At 30.4% G+C, this 25,512-nt stretch overlaps 1 protein-coding gene across 2 annotated transcripts in view; it reads right to left on the bottom strand.

Moving 5' to 3' along the window:
* Positions 1-210: 210 nt before the first annotated feature.
* The window catches only part of LOC106463872 (72 kDa inositol polyphosphate 5-phosphatase-like), a 64,645-nt gene continuing 39,343 nt past the window's right edge, over positions 211-25,512 (bottom strand). Inside the window, exons 6-13 of one of the 2 annotated variants that reach the window (XR_002611601.1) lie at positions 21,022-21,141; positions 19,699-19,803; positions 18,679-18,846; positions 16,537-16,649; positions 14,886-15,022; positions 12,981-13,027; positions 9,086-9,233; positions 211-609 (exon numbers count right to left, since the gene is read on the bottom strand). Coding sequence is in view for 1 of the 2 variants with exons in the window: in XM_022391502.1 (XP_022247210.1) it covers positions 9,166-9,233; positions 12,981-13,027; positions 14,886-15,022; positions 16,537-16,649; positions 18,679-18,846; positions 19,699-19,803; positions 21,022-21,141 (758 nt within the window). In the remaining variant the exon portion in view is untranslated. Of the gene's footprint in view, positions 610-8,196; positions 9,234-12,980; positions 13,028-14,885; positions 15,023-16,536; positions 16,650-18,678; positions 18,847-19,698; positions 19,804-21,021; positions 21,142-25,512 lie in introns of those variants that run through there. The other variant, XM_022391502.1, reaches the window with a different exon arrangement.

Consider the following 25,512-nt stretch of genomic DNA (forward strand, 5'->3'; position numbering starts at 1 on the left):
TATTTAAACACCCAAAGTATTGCATTTGGAATATCACATAAGGAAACTCAGTGTTTCATGTAGAAATACAGGTATTTTACTGGGTAAAACTGACAATGCATTTACAAATTCAAGATAAAGACTAGTATCCTATACAGAAGAGTGAGTATGTCATATTAAAACAATGCTGAATATGCAAATCAGGAAGTTACATGACAATCAAAGCCAATATAAGGTTGCAGTGGAACAGAATTTATTAGAACTACATTTTAACATTGTTTGGCATTTTGTAATTTGTAAGTTGAGTACTGGGAATGGTATGTAAGAGCCTTTTCCGATATACAAGCTTTTTGTACACTCAGATCATAAAGATATGTTCAGATTGGGAATTAGGATCTCCCAGATGGGGCTACCCCTTATACTTAATGGCATTGACAAACAAAAGAACATGGATCAACTTGGAGCACCAGTACCATCCAAAAAATGGTCTGCAAATATTTTTACCCAGTTGTGATTATCAAATTGCAGCATTTTGTAACAGGTGAGAATCAAAGAACACAAAGGTCAGCAGGAAAAGCTATCCTCATGTCCCAGACAACAGTGTGTAACATCAGCAAGAAAGATCTTCACCTGAAATAGAAACAGAAATCAAGTGTACACAATTTCCTTCCATGAGATATCAGTTCAACCATTGCATACTTCAAGCAGCTGGAGCATGAAACAATTATTCATGCTATTTCATATGGAGACATGCCAGTTAAGTTGCCAGATGAAGTGCCAATGGGTTTCTTTGTAATCAGACTGTTTAAATAGTACTCAAACATGGTCATCCTTATATACTAGACAGATTATAGAAAGTTGCAGGTCGGAGGGGTGTGCTTCAAACATGAAATGCAATGGAAACTATCTACAGCTATTGTCAAGATGCACAGTCATTAGACAGAGCATGACCAGACATGATGACATGAGGTGTAATAATGTGATGAGATCATATTACTATAATATACTCAACCTCTGTACTTGACAGCAAACTTTAACTCATAAGAGCACCATAAATTCACTTTTAAAAAAATAATGCCAAAGTAAAACAAATTTTCATTACAATATTAAGTCAATATCTAAGTGTCTTTGTTAGTATGGTGCCTCATAGCCATTTTCTAATTTCTTCATATGCACAGGGTGACCCAAGCTTAACTTTTACAAAAACTATAATAGAAGGGATCTAAAAAAAAAGTTAAACCTATAGTGGACTTGTCTTTCTTTGCTTCTATGAAAGACAGATCCACCTATCAAAAGCACTGAATCTTTTATGGTTCAGTCTTTGATTTACATCTTACTTATTTGTACTCAAATATGCTTCTTTTATAAACAAAACACTATTAAAGGTGTTCCTCTTTTATGTCTGTTCTTCAGGAGTCAAACCAGTCCTCAAAAACAGGAAAAATAACTTCTTCCTCCATGTGCCAACAGAGAGAAGTGTTTAAAAATTCTTTATGAAACACACTCACAACGTGAAACTATTTAATAAAGGAAATATTGTTTATTTAGGGGTTAATTATTTCCATGACATGTGTGTTTGTGTAGTGTATATGTATATGTATATATATATATATATACATATGCAATTTGTAGCATTTAAAAATGATAGTACTTTTTAAATTTAAAACTTTTCAGAATCAAGAAAATACATTTCATTTATTTTTGAAATTAATATCTATAGAATAATATGTTTTCATTTAAACTAATAGAAAAAGCATTTTCTAAATTTACTGTTTTTATTTTTTAACTTATATCTTGTATGCCAGTCATATTTGTAGTCTTCACAGGATTTTCATGCCCACACACATACATTTTGCCTTTTTCCACACCCTTACAAACTAAGCATGTTAAAATCTTGGTATCTTGCATGAACTCATTCTGACTCAAAATACTGTTAAACTGGTTTTGACTTTTCATCATGTAATTATTTTTTATTAACCTTTTATTTCTCTAAAGGTTTTATGCCTAACCAATTTGTAAGAAACATTCTCACCAAATGAAGAATACAATTATTGGCAGCACTATATAAGTTTGATTTGATTGCAAACTTAAAATGTATCTGTAAATTAAGGAGTAAAGTCCATTTAAAATGCTACTACCTTACAGTATATACCTTGCATCATTAACAATCAAATAAAAAATACAGCAGTGTGCTGAAAAAAACACATGACACTTTCCCCAGTCATCAACACCTTGCCGTAATCCACCAATAATATTCCAATTATGTCTATCAATACAATATACAGTCAACTTTTTTGGATGTTTTAACACACACTTTCAATAATAATTGATGAGAGTAAGTGGTCTTGACAAACTTTTAATGGGGAGATCAGATGGAGTGTGCTGATTGGCTTGTGGTTATTTTGTACATGCTGAGTTGGAAGTATATGTATAAATATGTGGCATCTTGGTAATATGATTGACTTATGTTGAGAGGTTGGAAAACACGTGTGATGATACTGTTTGTTGTCTATAGCTCGGCAGATGACCTTGACCAACTAAACTGAAAATTAAGACAACCTGAATTTTGCAGTAGTCAAAAATAATAAGTGAAGTCAGCACTTTGCCCAGTCATGTGACCCCTGGTTCTTTAACATGTGATAATTTATAAAGATTACTTTCTTATAAGGCATTAACATTTGCTAAGTTTTATCATTAAGATTTGTTGACTTTTACATTAACTTTTATACTAGAAGTTCTGGCATAGCAAATGTGTCCTCACTGTTATTATCAATTAGTCTTCATCAACAATACAAGTTGCCTTATGTTAAATAAAGAAAAGCAGACACAAGCCACTGTGAATCATGGTTTTATGTGCCAGTTTGTTTATTTACATAGTAGCTAAGGTAACAGATGGATGAAGATTGTTTATTGTTTTCTTAATTCCCATAGAATCAGCTTCAATAAAAGGTTTCTTCTATATTTAAATGATTAAAGAAGTTTTAAATTTTGTCATAATGCTACTTACATGTGCTTTTCAGATAAAACAATAGGTTATTTTAAACTTGTTTACAATAATATATGTCGAACAGCTCTAAAGAAAACAATTTCTAGTAAACAAAATGCACTATATTTAATCATTACACGTGTTTTAAACTTATTACAACATATTTAATAAACGTATCTGAATTATTTCAAAAATAATAAATTTAAAGAACATGGACATTTTCTGACACAATACTCTCTTCATATTAATCATACATACATTACAAATGTATATAAACAATGCTATCATCACATAAAAACTGCCACTAACTGAATTTAATACAAATGGTTAATGTTTGAAGTAATCTGAAATCAATGCACAAAACAGCATATCTAACATAGCATTAGAGAATTAATCAAAGTTTTTTAAGAATGATTTGCACATGCTAATATATCATGTTGCTGAAAATGTGAGCCACAGCACCATCATCAACTACATTTAGCATTTAGATATTTGTTTCACAACAAATTCCTAACCATTCAACATACAATGTCACCTTGGATTGACTTAAAGCTTTTCCAAGGAAAGCCACCTGTATATCAAAATTGTAGAGAATTAAAGCTTGGGGTGCACAAACTTAACAAATGCTACCACTAATGTGTTGAAAAACAATGGCAAGCAAAGAGCAGAACACTCATACAAGTATAAGGCTATAAAATCAACTAAACAGATTACCATTACACAGAGAATTACTACTAAACCACCACAAAACTTTGTACACACCGGTTAGCTACCATTGCATGAACATAAACACTCAAAATATTATTTATACAAGATTGTAAATATCCAAATCAACTGTGTATCACATAATTCACAAAGGACTTGCCCTTGTAAAGAACCATAAACCATGAGTGCACAAGCTGCTCCCAAAACACTGGTGACAAAGAAAATTGCCAAAAGAAATACAAAAATATCTTGCATGTGGGAAATGGAAATCTGTTGCAACAATATATTAGGCTTTGGTGCACTTGAAGGAATGCAACAAGAAAGAAACTATATACTGAATACGAAATGATACAGTATTCCCCAACTGGTAGAGAAAATGTAAAATGTTTTTCATCAAGTTTTATGGTTGTTGCAAATTTCTTAAATAATAGGAAACTTAAGTTCACAATGTCTGCAGTAAAGCAAAGATTAACTCTAGTTACTCTGAAGAGAATGTATTATTACCAATTATGTGAGGTTAGACTCCTGTGCTGTAAAGGCCATGATGTCAAGAAGGAATGGCTAATATCACATCGCACATCTAAGTGTAAAGCAGCATTTCTATGAACCATAGAAAAAAGATACTGATGTTCATGCTATCCTCTTCTGTGAAATAACCTAAAGGTGCACGATTTCCTATGTGTTTGATTTGCTTAAATGTATTCATGAAAGTCAATGTCCACGTACAGTGGAGAGACCTAAGAAAGTATGTGACGATGCATGGTTTAAGATTTACCTCATATTTCGTTGCAGGAGCTTCTTATAATAGATATTGTGGTTTAGAGCAACAGTGTTTAACCAAAGTAATTAGACTGAGCATAACTAGTGATAGAGAAGATGCTTCCAATGGCAGCACAGGACTTGAAACATGATTTTTATTAAATTTGGTTTACTATCTGTATAAATATCACTACTTTGTCATCTAATCAGCTTACTACCTGTACATATATAACATTAGATACAGAAATGTGCCACTTTTATCATACTTTACAAATGAAGATCACATATAAGGCCAATCATAATAAAATATGACAAACAAAATAAAAATCTGATTTAAAAAAACAATTGTGAAAAATTACATATAACAACACTGGTAATTGTCATAAAAATTAATTATTTTCACCATCACTTCTTCCTATCTATTTCAACATTCTTAGCAGTTGATCTAAAGCAGTAATAAATTGGCCTCAGTTTTTCTGTTTCCTAATAAATAGCTCGATGATGTTAAAGATGTATTTACTAATTACTCAATATTCTATCACAAAGTTTTATTCTAAAGGTAATGGTCATAATGATTACCAACAATGATTTTTTTTTTTCACAGATCATATCAATTTACAAAAACGTTTTCTTGGAAAATAGTTTGTTTATAATTGATGTTTATCAGTTAAGACTGACATTTATCACTTCTTTTATTCTCGCACCAGGAATTCATAATTAAATAGTACCTTAGAGACCAATATTATTCCATACATTAGTTTAGTATCAATATCAATTACCTGTTACATATATTAGAGACACTTAATCTGCCCAGTTGGTTGCTTGATTTTTTACAGGTTTTTACATGTTTTTTGAGATTAATAAGTGTACTTTAATATCAATGTGTGTGTGATATATGCACATTTATACTAAAGTAATTATATATTCTTTTATTATTCAATGGAACTTAAATTCTACTCCTACCTTATACTGCATTCATAAAAATCTCACTAAGCACTTTATATAAATATACAGCTTCCACTTTTGGTAAAAGTAACTTAAGTATTAGTAAAATGGCTCAATTACTTTAATAATGATCTAGGTATCACAATATTTGTGTATTATCACATTCCTCAAGATATTAAATGCTCAATAAAAGTATGAAACAACATGTTATGAGGAAATAAAACACTTATGCCTTTGTTGTTGTTTTTTTTTTATAAACTTCAGACAACAGGCTTATTGAAACTTTAAAGTTTGAAATATCTTTCAAGGCAAAGTTGATAAAAGAAATTAGCATATATGTAGACCTTGAGTAAACCTTCAATATAAATATGGAATAAGGTGGTGTTGGTGCCTTTTCCTAGTTCAAGCAATCAAGGCCTTCCATAAAACTTTTCAACAATGTACATAATCCACTTTCCCATTAATTCCCCCCCTAAAATAACATCAGTTGAATCCTACAGCACAGAAGTGAAAGTAGAAAAGAAGCATTCAAGGAGTGTGATGTGAGACAGAAGTATTCTTTTCTTGCACAAGCTACTCTATAAGTATAATATTTAAATACACTCTTGCTCTAGTATCATCAGTATTAGAATAATCGAGATAAAGGATAGGATAAATCATGATAATGCATACACCGGATATTTCATATTCATATTACAGGTTAGATTTGTTTGCTATAAGCACAGAACTACAAGTCCTGCCAAATCTCTCCAATCAGAATTTGTAGCTATATCAATCATAGGGTGATGAGGATGCAGATGGTGATCCTTTCTTTGTACGCTACAAAAGAAAGTTATGGTGATGCATTATCATCATCTGGTGATCCTAATTATTAATTAACTGCCTCAAATCCTGTAGGATCAGCCCCACCAGTGGTAGTCCCCATTCACAATAAATGTATAAATGGTATATTTTACTCTCCATACACAATTTATTTGGTTGTAGTTAACTTTTTCTAGTTTTCATCTTTTCGTTTCCATTTCTAAATATCTTATACAACAAAAGGATGTAACCATAGCGTTTAATAGTCATGGCAACCATATAATTGGTTTGGTTTGTTCGGAAGTTCGTGCAAAGCTACTCGAGAGCTATCTGCACTAGCCTTCCCTAATTTATCAGTGTAAGACTAGATGGAAGGCTGCTAGTCATCACCACCCACCGCCAACTCTTGGGCTATTCTTTTACCAATGAATAGTGGATTGACTGTAACATTATGATGCCCCAACAGCTGAAAGGGCGAGCATTTTTGGTGGGACGGGGATTTGAGGATTCATTAGTGATATAATCATGGGAAGGCTGTATTGAATGGTTAATTACTAATGGAATTAAGTTTTCAGATGCAATGTGAATGAGAAATGTTTCTATTTTGATACAGGCCAGTGAGAAGTTAATGTGTAGGTAAGATAAAGCAGAAGTAAAAATGGGTCTGTATCTAAAAACACAGTCTGTTCACATGAATTATTTGTTAAAAAACAAACACTATGCAATTTTTAAAAAATCAAACCTATCAATATGGATCAAACTTAGTTAACAGGAGACATTGGCATATAATCAAAATTAATAAAAGAACAAACAAAGATTCAACTATAATACAACTCAATTTCACAAGCTATGGTGATTTTGTATTTGTTTAACTAATATGAGGCAACATACATAACAAATAATTCATGTTGATTGATAACACAGTAAAATATAAGAATTAATCAATTAAATACCAAGTGTGTTTCTAAGACCACTGAATTAAATAAAATTATTAAACTGTAACTTTAAAAAAATTAAAAATCACTGCTATTAAAAGTATTAAATAAGTTTTTGAAACTCCTAATTTTAGAAAATGCATTGTTTATTATATTTCAGTTCAATCATTATGATTTTCACACATTTGTCTTTGTACTCTTAATGTTATTGTAACATCATTGTCTTTAAAACTAGCCATTAAAGAAGTAAGAAACTAAACACTAAACAAAACGTTGGCAAGCATAATTTCCCCTTAACTTATTTTGAAGGTACTTGCATGAAATTTTTATGGGCAGTACCACAGTTTTAATGAGTACACAAAGGATATAAACCAACATGCTTTTTACCAAACAGTCTCTTATATCTATGTGGTTGGTAGAAAATTATAATGCTGAACAATGTATTAGTTTTCAATAATATAAAATAAAACAAAATACTTCTCATTAGTTACTCACATACATTATTATAAAATATGTTTATAAAAAAAATTTCAAACATTTATTATTGTGATTATCTTTTTTTTTTCATATTTATTTACCAAGAAACAATACTTTGAAACTGATCTATCATCCATAAAACAATGTTTTAATGTTTATTAATTAATGTAATGATCATGTGATACATAAAAATACAGACTAATGTAGTAAAAAGCATGATGATAATCAACAAACGTTATTTATAAAATATTCCAAATGACACTGGAACATAGGACTTGTTTTTTTTTCAGTGTATGAGAAAATGGTACAAGTCAATTGAAAAGATGTACTCATATAGTTATCACAACTTTTAGAATTCTAAAACAAAACCACAAATGGTTTATTATCACAAGGCACTTAATTCTCAAGAGTAAGTAACAATGATGTGTCTTACATTCTTAATGCATTTTCAAGATTAATGAAAGAAAGATAAAGCTACATTAGCCAAACTTTATTTCATTGTATTTTAGCTGCAATTTTTTTTTTACTTAGCTTTTGACATCAAACTAGATATTCAAGTATTTTTGTTTATTTAAGAGAAAAGCCCACATTGGGCTATCTGCTGTGTCCACCACAGGGTCTGGGGTTTTTCCCTGTGGTTTTAGTGTTGTAAATTGTAAACGTGTTGCTGTCCCACTGGGGGATGAAGAGAAAGTTTAATTATGTCTGCATTACAGGCTCTACTGTTCAAGCCTGAAATAGCTGTTTCCTGAGGTAGTTAACCCAAGTTTCTTACTGCAGTATTAAAACTTTTCAATGTTATTTTAGAGGTTTACTCCATTATTTCTGTAAAGCACTGATTTATTTTTATTTTTTTGATATATCATAATAATAAGCATAGCAAGTGGTCAAGAAAAGAAAGAACACAAGTTAATTATTCAAACTTTTTGAAATATTTAAAACTGTAACAGCAAAAATGAAATAGCTTTAAAGTTAGCATAATACAACATACTTTTAGCTGTATCAACTGACAGCAGCTGATGATCTACCTTCAATCTTCTTTATCATAAGTTTATTTAAAACAAACGGAAAGATGGATATAGAACTTTCATACCCTACATCTTCCACTTAAGAAACTCTTTGAAAGTTATAATAATCATACCTATTCATTTTGTCTCTTTTTGTAACTTTATCTAAAAAAAGAAGAAAAAATGGTGTAGTATTTAATATTAAACAGCTAAAACATTTTGTAATGCTAACAAATTAAAATAAGCCTATATATAAACCTTGTGCTATACATTTTAGACCACAGCAAGTATGTGATATATCTCCAATTGTTTGTCATGACACTTGAAACTATACAAACTGTGATTTGATTTTTCTATGTACTGAAGTATCATGTTTATGAATCATTTTGCATATAAACATGGTGATACCCTATACATCTACAACAGAAAAATTCAATCCTATGAAAATGTAAGTATACTTATTCAATTATAAAAATTGGCAGTATTAATACCTGCTACACAGATTACTTCATTTCGCATCAATTATCTTTAATTCATCATTTTCTAATGCCACACCTGCAGTAGACCAGTGTTACATTAAAGAACACACAGAACTTCTCCGATCTTGATTTTCAAGTGCAGCAGCACGTCTCCGAGATGCTAGTAAAAGAAGAATATAATAACTAAAGAATGTAAAAACTTTCATAGCTCAGAATGTTTATGCACTACTGCCCTTTTATTAACTTTGTAATTTGTGCAGAAAAAATCACAAGTGAAGCAAAATTAAGTAAATGAAAAAATAAAAGAATGTTGTTGTAATAACACAGAATTAATATGTACATTAAGATTCAATAATAACAAGTTGAATTATTAAACATTTATAAGTTGAGCACTAAAAGCTAAAAATAAAAAAATATGTATAATACAATAGCTAGTTAAGTATTTATAACAGCTTGATATGTCAATGTTATATAAACTTTTATGTGTTAAAGTTTAAATCTAATTCAATATGTACAACCATCAGCCAAGATTTTCAAAGTCCTACACTGCCTAGCCCCTTCGTAAAGACCTCCCACAGACATATGTTAAATACTCAGTTCATTTATGTATTGAAAAAAGAGTGTAATATGCCATTTGGTTGTTTTTGCTCTATAAATACAGTCAAAGTGATATCATGGATACTATATAAAACAATGGGTAAAAGCAAGGATTTCTACAATTTTCAAAAGGTCATGTGTCTGTTTAACTGTAGCATCACTATCACGGTAATTTACTCACCAGCTATTCAAAGAAATCTAATATCAGGGCCTTTCAACACTGATAATCAAAATGGATCATGTCTTCCACTGGAAAAAATTATGTCCACAAATCACTAGAGGCAGACTGATTGAAAAGACAATTGGAGCCGTGGCTCTATAGTGCAATAAACATCAAGTCACACCAAAATTGACTGATTCTTTCACAAGTAGTCAGGATTCAGCTACCAGTAACAAAGTGAAAGGACCATTGGGAAAAATAGCTCAGTCAAACAGGAAAGCGTAGTTTCAGTGGTGTTTATAGAAAGCATGTAATGTGGTCTGATGAGTCATATCTGTACTGTCTAAATATGGATAAAACACTGAACATTTAATCCTACTTGTGTAATGGTGTAGGAATATTCTTGTGACAGGAGTTGGTTTTTTGTTTTCTTTAGAATTGCAAATGAATCACAGCATTTTTGCCACTCACATTTGTACACACGATATTGTACAATCCACAACACTGATTTTTCTCTATTATTTCCATAATATAATAGTGACACCTATCATCTTCCTTGACCAGCACAATTACTAGATTTCAGTCTGATTGAGGAGAATGGAATGAACTTGAGCATTGCATTCACCACCATAATTCTTGGTTGAAATCCATGAACCAAATCCTTTTTGATGAATGGGGTACAACACAACTTTCAAAATATTATGAAGTCCAGATTTTTTTTTTAATGAAAGGAAATTTAATTCCATATTAGGTGGAGGTCCTACTACAATGACAAGAAAATATAGTATGTCAAATGTTCTTTTAACTTTAAAATCAAGTTGTAGAGCTGGTAAATAGACATGTGTTAATAAGTTTATAAGGCTCTTCTAACCTATGTTCTGAGTTCTCCACATTATCTTTTGCTGCCTGAATTTGAATCCTATTACAGCAATCCCAAAACTGGTCCAACTAGCAGTTTTTTTTAATTACATCACTTGACTACCTTTAGATCATCAACAGAAAATAAAAATAAATACCTCTTTATATTACCAATACATTTACATGGAATATTCACTTGCATTTTCTGTAAAGATTGCAGCTTTGTGTCACTCAGATGTCTCATGATAAGTAGAATATCAATCTATACCAGTACTTTGAAAAAAATGTGGTTGTGATGTATGTGAGAAGAGTTTCAAACAAATATTGTGAAAATAGCCATGTGATAAGTGATATTATACCACCTGAGTTTCATAAAATACATTTATTAGTAATGTTTCTATAATTAACATAATTAAAAGGCTTGTCTAACTTCCTTTAGAAATAATTAAGGATACACAAAAAACTAGTGATTCCCCAATATTTTGGATTACACTTTTCTTTAAAACCACAGTATATAAAAATGCTTCTGTCAGTACAAAAAAAAATTATCATTTATTTTTATATTAGTTTTTTGAAAAATCCCAATTATTACAGTAAAAAATTATGTGACCACATACTACAATATCAGGGATAAAAGCCAATATTTATAATATTAAGATGTATCAGCCCAATATAACATATAACCATATTATAAATGCATCATACAGGAAGAAATGATGGGCCACAATTTAATTTCAGTCAAAGTTGATCTCATTGAAACTTAAACAAAACCTTAACAATGTAGAAGGTTTCCAGTCAGAAAACCATAACAACATTTCAACTGCACACTTTATAAAAAATTAAACAGGGCCAGTAAAGAAAGATTTGTAAAAAATTATTGTCAATCTTATATACTTCAAAGACAAAATACCTCTTTCAAAAAGGTTGCTGATGGTGTATCAATACATGTGTCCATGCTGTAGGCATAGCTACACTGGGTCAATGACACAAATCCAAGCTATCAGATTCAAGGAGCATGTGCAAAACAGCCCATCCAACAACTATGGAATTTACAATAATCTAAACAAAGGCCGTAGCAAGAAGCCAAACAGCAAACATTCAAAATAATAGTCAGCAATAGATGAATGGATGTTAAGGAAAAAGGAAGCGCTCCTAATTCAAAATATAAAACCAAAGCTGAACAACTAACTAACAACACCACTACATCTCAAACTGTGATAAAATTATCATGTCTGAGATGGGCAAAGAATGAAACCTTTGTTGACCAATCACATGTCAGTAACAGTCTCACAATAGATCATGCTTCAAAATATGTTAAACACCGTAATAAAGAGTACAGAGTTTGGCTTTATTAAATTTCATGATACTACAGTGATGGCATGATCTAAAGATACCAACATGTCTAGCTAAATCTTCACCAAAGAGGAAACATGACATGCCATTAAGAATTCAAAGATGTTTTCAACAACTGTGAGGTAGAGAAGGGATTTTTTTTTATTCTGTTTCAAATAATCTTTATTTCTTTTATATTACTTAATGCTTCAAAAAGTATTGATGATGTTGAAGAAATTAAGTTATGTATTTTGATTTTTGGCAATTCATTTACAATAAAAATGATATATGTTTTAACACAACTTTAATATGCTATTTTGACTTTTAACAAGGTCTATATGGAAATTTTTCTGAAAATGGTAATTAGATTACAAATAAGATCTAGTTTTCAAATTGTATTGCAGTATTAGTCAAAAATGGGTTTTAAACATAACAATCACTTTTAAGTTAAACATTGCTACTAAATTTCTAACTTGATTTCAAATATGACTTAATTTTTTTTTAATTATAATAAATAATTAAAAACATTTTATATTTACACAATAAAAACTTTATTGAAGCCGTACGTCTTGCATTTTAAAATAGAAATATCACTCTACATGTACATCTTTTAGTTTTAGCACAGTCTCAAAGTTTTATATCATTAAATATTAGAGAAACATTACATATAATGAAATATAAAATACAAAAACAAGTATTAAATATTCAAATAACAATGAAGTAATGCGACAAGGAGAAAGTATAAGATAGTCTTGTAAGTTACTTCTGAGGATGACGTAGATCACATCGAAACATGTACGTGTAAATAGATATTTCTATTTTAAAGTGGAAGCCGTACGGCTTCAATAAAGTTTTTATTGTGTAAATATAAAACGTTGTTTTTAATTATTTATTATAATTTAAAAAATTTAAACACAAGTGCCGGTAGTGCATATGACGTAATTTTATTTTAGCACTTACCTTCCAAATAAACTTCTCTGTTGAATAAACCTGCCGCTAGGGGAATGCTAGGTAAAACAAAGTTGAAATATTTTACTAACAACATAATATACATATATACTCACAAACACTACATATAATGCATTCTTTAAAAACTTTTCATGCGTACTGATTGTTTCCATCGAAATCTGTGAAAGCAAGAAAAAGTGAAGCATTTAGATGGGTTAAATATATGACATTATGTAGAATAAGTGGTTCAAAAGAACATGCTGTAAATCCATATGAATGGTGAGTTTCTGACACCTACATGCAGCATGTAGTTGGCTTATATATACATAATATCATGAAACAAACTTCATAACACTTTAAATGACAACTTTTATTTATGACTGTACATGGTAGTAAAAACCCACTAGCCTAATGCCTGGAACCATCAAAACCTGAGTCTGGCCTATCCTGAATTCCATATATACTACCATGGGTAGATATTAGCAAATTTCAACTCTGTATTTAATTATAAAAATTCTAACAGTTGTTTTTTTTCCTTTCAAATTGTTAAATATCTATTGTTACTGAAATGTTTGTAAGATTGGTAGTCTGTTTATCAATGATAAGCTAATCTATCTGATATACAAACACATGTAGATGACGTAACTACTAACTTGTGCATTAAAATGTCAAGTTCTTGAGTTTCATACTTAAAATATTTTCTACTCTATGTGATTTTTGTTGTTGTTAGGATTACAATAGTTATTTTCCAGTGTGAACAGCTGCATTTGGGAAAAATAACTGGAACCGTTCACTTGGAACTCTGCAACCTTTTTCCTAGGTAAGATAAAAATGGAGAGATATTCTGTACATCAGACCATTGTGTGTTAGTTTTAGTTTAATTGTATATGTAGGTTGCATAACCTTCCTGCAGATTATACATTTTTATATATATTCTGAATTAAATTATATCATACTGATTTATGTATATATATTTTATACAATACATTAATTTTTGGTTTTGTAATAGTATGGAAGTCATTACAATAAATGTAGATATGTACATTTCTGTAATATGTAATAATTTCATCACTATAGTAAAAAAAAAAATTGCTGGGCTAGTAGAATTTTAGGTAGGGCCTAGTACATTTGTCATGCCTACTAGTACATCACAAACATTTTTATACCTCTGCTGTAGAAAGTGAAGGATGAAAAAAACTTGAATGCTGAATCATAACCTCTGACCTTCCTTAAACTACATATGTGCTTCATCACAAGGCTTCCATGTTGCCTATGCAACCAGGAAGATGTAACTGATGAATTGAAAGTGTATTTTGTTACTTATTCTTTTTAATATATAATATTTTATATTAATAGATTGGTGATTTTGTTCATTGTCTATTCTTACAATGTCTTACTTTGAGGTTTTTTTCATGCCTATAGCTGATGATTCTTATTTTGTAATAGCTTCAGCTCAGTATAACTTTTACGCATCCAGAAGGCATACTGTTTCAGTTTATCTATATATTAGCACAACTATCTCCTAATATAAAAATATTTAGTGCTTATGATTTGATTTCGATTGCCTTATGATAAGTTTCCTGGTGGCTCGGCAATAAACTTGAGGATTTATAATGCTAACATTTTGCTGTTTGATCTGCATGGTGGACACAGAGAAAATATCCAAGTGCAGGTTAGCACTTAAAGCACAAACAAATTGCCTAGGTTGTTTCACATAAAAACATAACAAACAAATTGAAACCAGTGATTTAAATGGGAAGACAATTTTACCTAGGAACATACTATCAGAATTCAAATAGTATAAGGAACTATAAAAACATGAGGAAAAAATAAAAAGCTATTTTCAAGCAGTGTCAGAATAAACTAAAACATTGAAAAGAAAAATAGTAAACATCTACAACACAAGAAAATACTTACTTATCCCGTCCTGGCTTCACACAAACTTGAAATAATGCATATATAGGTTTATGGTCTGAAGTAGTGATGCTCTCTGCTATATCATACAACAAACAAGTTATGGTATTGTTCTTCTTATGTCGAAACAACACACGGTCCTAAAGTAGATCGGTTGAATATTATGTTATAAGCTACATTAAAATTAAGCCCTGTTAAAAATATTATTTAATACTTTAAAAAAAATAAGCAGCCTTTCATTTTGAGGGCATATATGTTTGTTACCTGCAATGGTGATTCAAAACTTATGAAGATATATAAAAAAAGTATAATTCTGTTGTGTCTTACCACTATACATAACCATTACAACTAAGTCAATAAAGCATTATTACTTGTTGCAAAAAAGCAGACACGTATTTATTTATTTGTTGTACCAAATTTCTTAATTAATATGTTATGAAACATTTAATGATTACAGATGGTCCAAAACACACTGAAAAAAACTATTGACACAAATTACTTCAAGAAATATCACAGCAATGTTGAGAAAAGTTATTAACTCTACAAATAGAGTCTCAACTTGTTATAATATTAAATATACTATAAATTTTAAGACTGAAAATGTAAAGAGCCATCTCATAATGATATAATATGTTAAAAATTCCATAATCTTTTTACTTTATCAATTACATAAATCAGTTAAGCATTATTACTATAGTGCAAATATCATGACCTGCTTATGTAAACATCACTAAATTTTTGCAGCTATTAGTTATCTAAATCCTTATTATTACAGAAGCTATGCTAGGTTCATGATGCCATGATCAAAATAAAACCAAATATAGTTACTTTACAAGTAACCATTGAAATGTTAAACATTTATTTCAATTTACTATGATGCCCATATTAAAATAAAATCTCAAAAGTTCTTACCACAACTATGTGCCTTTCATTAGAAAATTGGAATGGATTATTGCATATAAGCTAAGTTATTTAGAAACATAGACAATTTTGTTGTCTGTTTTAGAGAAAATTGTTTTTAGCTTTTCGAAGTTTTACAGGTAAGTCCAAAAAAAAAAGGTTGAAAACATTTCAGTAGATGTTTTGATAATATACATGACTCTGAAGAGTAAACCAATGAATAAGCATAATAACTAACTTGTTTCTCTGTAGGATTGAAACATCAAATTATATACAAAAAAAGAAGCATTACTGAAATACATCATTAAAGTCATAAATATTAGTCGTACTACCACGTGGTCCCCAAAAGTGTTCTGTTTAAAGATTAAATAAAACTAAAATTTGTTTCTTGCTTTTGAAGTTCATATGTCATGTGTTGTAGTCTATAGTGCACGACAGCACAAAATGCAATCTTAAGTATTCTTTATGTGATGTCATTTCAGTGTCTACTGACTAATTGACAGATAACACACTACTGTAAAGTGGTGTGAATGGTTAAAACAGATGACCCCTTCAGGTCGCCTTAGGCCCTCTTTTGGAGAAATAAATACATGCACACACATAAACAGATAAATACATACATGATTATAAGGGTAAAAGACATTTAGGATCACAAAGGTTGGTAAAAAACGTTAAAAACAACCCAATACAACCTATAACTTTATATAAATAAATACACATACTATAAACATTAGATACTGTTTGAATAACTTACAGTGTAAGAAGGTACACGTAGCTTCTTGGAGTCAAATAAGGAAGACCCAGTACTATACTTGTAAGAAGGCACAAACATTATTTCGGCTTCATGGAAGTCTCTGAAGGCAACACCTACAGAATTGTTACAAAATGAACAGAGCAAAAAAGATGAACCTTTGTTTTTGTATGCAAAAAATAAAGATGTTCAGATTCAATTAAAATTTTTATGTATGAGCAAATGTTACAAATACAGTTGTGTAAGTGATTAAATACTTTTCTGTTATATTTAGCAAACTTAGAAACATATATAATAACTGTAAAAATTAAGAAATTTCTGTATATTTAAATGCTTGTTCATCTCTTTCAAAACACCAACTAAACATGGTTTCAATGAGCCTCATTTTAGCCTTTTTTGAGAGATATTTCCAATTTATAAAACTATAAGACTCTCATTTGCTTAAAACATTGATCACTTGATTCTTCAATAAAAATAGCAAACAAATTTATTGATTATTAGCAGTGACTGAACTCAAAAATTATACTGATAACTGTATCCTAATTGTTTTTCATTTGACAACTGCAAGAATTATTAAATGACAACAGTATTTTAGGAGGATCTTTTAAATAATAAAGACATGAAATTTATAAATATAATGTTAATGGGGGGTTATTTAGTTTTGAATTATATTTGTGATGAAAATTTCCATCTATTTTGTGACAGCATCATGATTATGTAGTTTGTTTACAACAGAATAATTTTAGAATTCAGTAATAATGGAGTTCTGTAAAATAACTGAAACATTTATAACGACAACTTTCATAACTTTATTCGAATGGAATCATCTAAAAGAATCCTGGATAAAAATCCTATTTCAAGTTTAAACTGTTTTTTGCTTCTATGATGTGTATCTAATTACTAGTTATTTCCCTCCAAAGTTACAAAATCTACTCTTATTCTAGTAAATAAAATTATTATCTTAACCTTATATATCTGTAAACAAGTTTCATAAGCTGCTTGTTGTAAACTGATCATGTTTCTGACATTTACCATGAAAATTACAAAACAGTGTCGTCTATAAAAACTATAACTATAGAAATTAAAATATACCGTTGAATTATTCTTTAATAATAAATATGATAAAGTAAATCTATGACATCACTTGCTATAAACATGTATTAAGTGCTTCATTTTTTTTTGTTATAGCAAAAACAAAGTAATAAATTAACTTTTCAGGAAGAAAGTCACTTATAACTGGTATTTAGAAATAACTTGTGTTGAAGTTCAATTTTTCACCATTGGATATTATATTTAGCTTATTCTTTGATAGATTGTTTAGGCAGAGTATTCACGATGAGATTTGGTTGAATGGACGGCAACTGCCTATTGCAGAAACACAAATATAGAGGACGAAGTTTCAAAGAGAAGACGAAAGGCAGAAGACTTTTGGAACATCGTCCTCTATACTTGTGTTTCTACAACAGGCAGTTACCATCCATTCAACCAAATTTCATCATATATTTAGCTTGGTTAGGATTCTATTCAAAGTTTTTTGACATATGTTAAACTTTTTCTTTAAGATCAATAATGAATCTTTTGTTTGCATAGGTATAAATTAAAAGTTTAAGACATTTTTGCAGTTTCTCTTTGTCAAACCAAATATGACAAATTTTATTTTCAGACTTTTTTTTCCAAAAATAGTAATATTCATTAACATTAATTTTGCTTTTAGGTTTACTAGACTCATTCTTCCAATTTTTCACTATACATTTGATGGGATGAAACCTCAAAAACTGTTTTTCTCTGTTGCTAATTGAGATTAATCATTAACATTGATTGACAAGTTTTGTCCAGAAATACTTTAATTAATGATAGTTTACATCAGACCTACTTTTAACATTTTCCTAACCCACAGTTAAGATTAGTTTATGTTTATAATAGGCACAGTACCATGTAGTTAGAATTACATGATTCACTGAACTAAACGTCATCCCAGAACTTGTTTGTTTATGCCAACAAAATGTGGAACATCAAAATGTTTTTGTTTTGTGGAATACACTGAAAGAATTAACAAATCTGTCAGAGAGAGTCTGTAGTACTCTACAGTTGTTCACAGAATAAGTATTCTAGTTTTCTTTATATATTTTATATAATGACATGTACCTTTACCCATAGCCTTCTTTAGCTGATCATGATTCAACAACGTTTTACACGAGACTGTGTTCTTTATACTGCGTTCTTCTAATAATTTGATAATAAAGTCTCGTTTCTGGGTCAATCGAAAGTTTAGATCTCCACACCAAAACACACTGTCAAACCTTGCTGTGACATCTAGTTTATAAAGCAAAAAATGTATCATTAGATACAAGTTATCTTACTTTAGCCTAAAACCAATCTAAACCAATATCAATAGTTCTTGAAAGACACCAAAAAATTCCAGGTAGAAATTCATCAGTAAAGACAGCAAAAACGTATTTAAATAAGAACACCTATTTTCATTATAATAAATATAAAAGGTTTATTGCAACATTTTTTGTATAATCAAATTTAATAAACCAAGAAATACTAAGGACAATTATTTTTCTTAACCTTTGAACAAAACACTATAAAAATTATTGATTCAGGTATTTTCTTTGACAAAATAAATATTTTCCTGGTTTTAATATTGTAAATTAATGAATTGTAGGGTTTGTTATAAAAAACCTATGATAATCAAAGTCGCATTATTAGGGCTACCTGTGGAAATTTAAATAAAGTCTTTAAAAGTCACAATTAAATGAAGAATTGACATTAAAACTGAGAAAATGAAATGAAGTGTGCTTTATTTAAAGACTTGTTAGATAGTAATTGATTGAATCCTAGTTATTCCTTGAAGTAAGGCAGATTTATTTTTGCAGTTTTATGTATATAACTAGCTATGAATAATGATAAAAAAAACAGGTGGAAATACACATTTCATTTTATTTTAATATAAGGAACTTTTATGTGACTCACATGTACAACCACTACATTATTTACAAATGAAGACAGTCTCTTGGCCAAAAGATACTGTGCTCAAATAGACAAATTAAGATAAATAAATCTATTGTACTTATGATTCTTACTTCATTTATGTTTAAGAATTTATCAAAGTTTTACAGTGATTGTTAGAAGCTTTTCTTAATGTCTTAAGATTCCATTCACCTTTGCTCTGATACTGGGATTTTAAGGGTAGATTCCTTGGGAGGTCCAACATCAGGCAGATTTTTTCATAGTCTGATAGTCGCTCTTTTATTTTTTTCTCATGTGCTAAAATTACAAAATAAATGATAATACTTGAAATACGAAACATTCTGATAATTTTGTTTAAGCATTATAAAAGTGTGTTTATGGATATTAAGTTTTCAATTTCATTCTAGCACTTTGTCTTCACATTTTGGTTTTGGACATCTTATTCTTTAATGTAGTAGCTCATATTAATCACAACACCTATAAAAGTGTAATTCTCTTGCTACATCACATCCTCTAGTGGAAGACTTTTTTGTTGTCAATCCGGCTGGTTGAAGCTAATAAAGCTACTAAATACACATTTGTTAAATTCAAATGTTGTTAAGAATGCATTGCTTTTACTTTATAAAATACATATATATTAATAGTCACAAAATTAACACTGCTCATAAAATTGTAATTAATGAAATGTTCAATTTCTGTTATTTTAGAATTAAGTTTAGCCTCTAAAGCTACTGTAATGAAAGCTGATGGCACAGTTGGAGCAGGGTGAGATTCTGTTATATTGTGATTTTTATATTTCTGAACCATTCAACTCCAGCCTAAACAGGTATGTAATAAGAAACATATAACCAAATAAATAAGTGGAAAAGTTTGCCTGATGTAATTTTTATTTTTACATCAACATTTTCACCTTTACATTAAATGACATGATAAATGTTTGAAACTCTTATTATGCACATGTGTGGAATTAAAGACACAGAGTAAACTGTTAAACCTTTGTATCAGAAGAATTACTGAAAAATAAAAACTGTATAATTATTCATTATTCATAAACAATACATATAAACATTTTCTGTATGTTATAATAGATAATAAACTAATGCCATAAGTTTCAAGTTTTTTGACCTCTTAATCCCATCTCATTTATACTTTGTATGAAGGTTTTTATTTAGCATCTGAAACTAAACCAAATTTAAAACAGTTAAAATATAAATCAATGATATAATGTTGCATCCAATTTTCTTCCATAACTTCAGTTTAGAAGTAATTCACTTGTATACTCTTTATTTAATGAAAGACAAACAAAAAAGAAAAAATGCATCACAATTAGAGACTGGTTTCATATTTTTTCGTAGCAGGTCATGTATTACAGTGAGTTTTTCTCTTACATAGGTATGACCTCATTCAACCAAATAAAAAAGAATTGATGTCATTTACTAATACAGATGGTTTATATATATATATATATACACACACACACACATAAACCCCTTCTTAAACTACAGTAAAGCACACCTGTTAGATGTGAGTTGATAAACAGTAGAGAAGTCCCAAAAAACATGAATGATACAGCAACTGCTCCCTTAGTTTTGACTGCAGAGCCAGGCCTGGTGCTGTATGTTGCATCTTCTGGATCTGTAGGATAACATCAAGATAATATCTTAAAAGTAAGTGTGTTTATGTATGACATTAGATGAATATAAATCACTCATGTAGGAATATCACATAAATTTAATCAACTTGAAATGTACCAACAGACTTGTATACACAAAGTATTAAACAGTTAACACAGATGTATATATTAATGGAACTACTTATATGCATAAAATAACATTTTGTTTTTTGAAGGAATATAAGCATGTGGTTATTAGATAGTGAACAAATATGTTAATTTCTTTTGCATCATTCAAAACAAACCTGTATAAAGTTAGCACATACATGTCCACCTTTCTACATGATATTTGTAAAAAAGATAGAAGTATAACATTGACACTTCTTTTATAATTTTATTGTTTCAATACTTACATCACTAACCATACCATATAAAACACTTGCAACTTAAACTCAAACTTTATAAAAGATGTTTCTAAACTAGTGCATGATGTAATCATCATGTGACATTTGGCTTCAAGAATAACTAAATGTGGCAAATGGAATCCTCAAGCTGAGAAGATGGCAATGTGATCAACAGAAAATTGAAGAAAAATATTTGGATTCATCCACACACTGTCCTGTTAGATGTTGTCTAAAAAATACTGAGATCCTGGAAACCAAAGCATTTCCAAGTACTGAATTTAATTAGATGTAACTTGAAATTCAATCTGTAGTTGTCCAGGTACAGCTCCATGAACAAAACGAATCAGCTGCATAAGCCAAATTTCATCAGTAGTTTATAAATTTAGGCAGAATTTTTACCCTTGCTACATCATTACTGAGTGTTAGTTTATATTGACAATTCTCTAGTGGTGATGAATATCATCAATCCAGGAGTTACTTGATCTCATAGGCATTTTTCTGTGATCCCTCTTCATCTCTGGCTCCATTCATATTATATATTTTTAAGTCTCTTTATGTGTCAGATATTATGAACATTTTTATATATTCTCTTTCTAGAAATAATCAGCTTCTCCCAGTAAAGTGGAATCTTTACCCTTTAGTTTTTCAACAGTTGTGCCAACGGCTTAGTTGTCCCATGAACATTGCATTTGGAACTGTAGACACACATGTGCTTCTGCTTTACTGGTCCATAGCTTCAGATTCTACTTCTTTAACAAAGGATGCTTTGAGCCAGTATTGGGAAAATGTTTTCTTTATGTCTACCCTCATTTTCATGTTCTTTCTCAGGTATTGGCCAAAAGTCAATTCATTCAATTGTCAAATTCTGCTTATTACTCTATATTGACAAAATCAATCATAGTTTCCATTACTATTTTGTCTATCTAAAGAAGATCTCATTCCATTACCTTTTATGAGACATCTTCCCTGGTAATGTACTAGTCTTGTTGGGCTATTTTTAGGAGACAGTCAGTGCCTTAGAAATTCTGTTTCTCCAACTTCTTCACAGATTGCTTCACTTTTTGTATTCTTATTTCATGATCATGAATTGTCTGCTTCTTATATTGCAGGCTACAGATCTGCCCTCTCTACCACTTTTAAATACCACAGAATTCATTTTCCTCTCTTGTACCCATTTTTTCTTGTTCTTTTTCGAACCTTTCACTCACTTCTTTCTGCATACCTAAACACTGCCCTTAGTGGGACTTAATTCTTATTTTATAATGTCTTGCTTCACCTCCTTTTGAACTTTTAGTTAGTTGTTTGTTCTTCCATCTTTCATTGAATTTTTTCTTTTTATTACTTGTTTCAGGAAAGAAAAGATTGGCATTTATGCCCTAGCTCTTCTTACCAAAGACTTGGGCTGTAAGAGAAGGTAATCACTGCTTCTCACCATTTGTGTTACGTATTATGACTGGCTCAGATTTTTATTCCAAAGAATATTTTATTTGTCTTTCAGGGCCATTTATTGATATGTTGCATGAATTGAATCTTTCAGAGAAGCTTGAAATAGGTTGTTTAGACCTCAAAACAAATCTCACACCAAGGATCTTGCTCTATCCAAATCAATGAAATCAAAATCCAGAGGTGACTAGGAACCTGAAAGATATTCCCCCAAGACAGCACCTAGCCCTTCAGAGCCACCTGTGAAGAGATGCAGAACTGTATGAGGTGGAAGTAAAGGGGAACCTGCATATGTAAACTCTTGACTGAGCTAAAAACGTAGGTAATCAAGAGTAGCAGGAGAAAGGGAAATTCTTTGAGATAATGTATCTAAAGATAGATGCCACATAGAAGTAAGGTCCCATTAGAGGTGTCTCATGGAAGTGTATCTTGAGGGAATAACTTTATCCCTAAAGCAGAAAGGATGTTTTTAGTAGTGGGTGCAGAAGACATTACATATACAAGAGTACAAGGCTTACAGTACCACAGCAGATAGCAAAATGTATCTTGAACTGTGTTGATCCAAAACCCCACATGTACCAAATACTAGACTGGTACTCTAAGTAAGAAGTGAAGTTATGGAGAAACCATAGAAAAAAACATAGCCAGCTAGGTTTTCAACTAAGAGTGAGAAAGATTAAATGGATGAAAGGATCAGAATGAGCCAATTTTCCATGTAAAAGTAAAAACTGATGTTGAGAGTATTGAAAAGACCAGCAAAAACTAGACAACTTGACAGAAAATGCATGGAGCAGAAGCAAAGCCACAGGGAAGAAAAAGGGAACAGATTAAACTACCTATTGAAAAAAAGAAAAAAATGAAGGGATGACAGATAAACATAATTGCTCTCCAATGGCCATGATGAAAAAAATCTTCCAAAATGACCTCATGATTCACATATTAAAATGAGATGAGTTGAGACAGATCTATGACAGTCTTCAGTTTCCTTACATCTTCAAAAACTACAAAAAGATGAAAGGAAGAGTTGAACAAGTGTGATAAAAAATTTTGACTGCTTCTTTCAGAAGGACATTTGAAACTTCCTGATCCAAAATTTGTAAGTAACTGGAAAGGAAGGAAGAAAGAAAGACATGTGAGTAATGAACCAATAATTACAATGTGCCACAATTTAAACAGAACTGCAAACATCTGCAATTATCTGAGATGACCTCAAACAGTCCCAACAAAATATTCTTCTGGAACAAAAATAATCAATGACTGAGTCAAATAGACCCACTTTATGTATGTCTACTTCTGGATGCCAAGGAGGGTCAAAAGGAGTGAGAAGTAGTATTGACACCAATCAAGATGTAGATAAGGAAGACAAAGCAAGAGGATAAACACTACTTGGTCATTATTTTGAATGGATTGAATATCAGGAAGTAGTCCAATGCTAGAACCCCAATCAACTACTGCTGGTATTGGTATGCTTCTCCTAAATGGGAGACTAGTGCAGGTGAAATCCTACTAAGACAAACAATGCAGAGAAGAAGTTCTTTTAAGTTTCAAAGTCAACTGATAAGTGAGGGGCAAGTACCTTGTGACAAAGCATGATGGGCCAAAGTGTCAAAGGAACATAACAGTCATGAGGTAATAAAAACTATATGGATCACAACAAAAGAACACTGATAGATAATCATTCTGTTTTTATTTTCATCCTAATTAAAAGAATCAAGAGAACTAATAAGAAGAGCTAATAGCTAATAAATATTCTGAAGAAGAAAGTCTCAAAATAAGACAAATCGAAGCATGTAGGTTAGAAAACTGACAACAGATCAGGTAGAAGACCACATGGAAGACCCACACACACATACAAAAAGAAAAACAATCTGAAGTTCAAGAACTAGACAAATAAGAAAATGTGAGGATGGTGATTATGATAAAAGGAAAGTAATAATTAGCTTATTTCTAAAAATAACAGCAATGTCTCAAACACAGGACAGGTGGAAAATATATAGATTCCAGAACTGAATTATCCAACACGATATTAGCAAAACATAACAGAAATAAGACCACAATAAGCTGTCAGGGTTTTATGTATATGAGCTGGGCTGAAGATTCTTTTACAGTAGGTGTTTGTGACTTGTTGGTGATAAATTCAAACAATAATTGGACAGCACACAATCCACTTGTTTTACAATAATATATTCAAAACAAGTCAAATGTATGTACAAAAATTCTTTAAACTATAGGATATCACAGTTGTATCTAAAGCTCTAAATAATTCTCTTTTCTTGTCTTTTTTTTGTCAAAGTCCACACACACACATACTGATTCAATTACTTTAGAATCCAATTGACAAAATGAATTATTTTACTCTACTCTTATCACAATATTGTCAGTGAATAATTCACTTATGCTACCATGGGTTAACACAGTTTTATCCTTAACTTCAAATAATTGTCCCCTTTTCATGAAATTCCACACAGACTGGTTCAATTACTTTAGAACACCTTTTGACAAGACAAACTATTCTCTTTATCTCTATTACACTGTGAAACTCACTAT

Source organism: Limulus polyphemus, unplaced genomic scaffold, assembly GCF_000517525.1.
Source record: "Limulus polyphemus unplaced genomic scaffold, Limulus_polyphemus-2.1.2 Scaffold1508, whole genome shotgun sequence".
Lineage (NCBI taxonomy): Eukaryota > Metazoa > Arthropoda > Merostomata > Xiphosura > Limulidae > Limulus > Limulus polyphemus.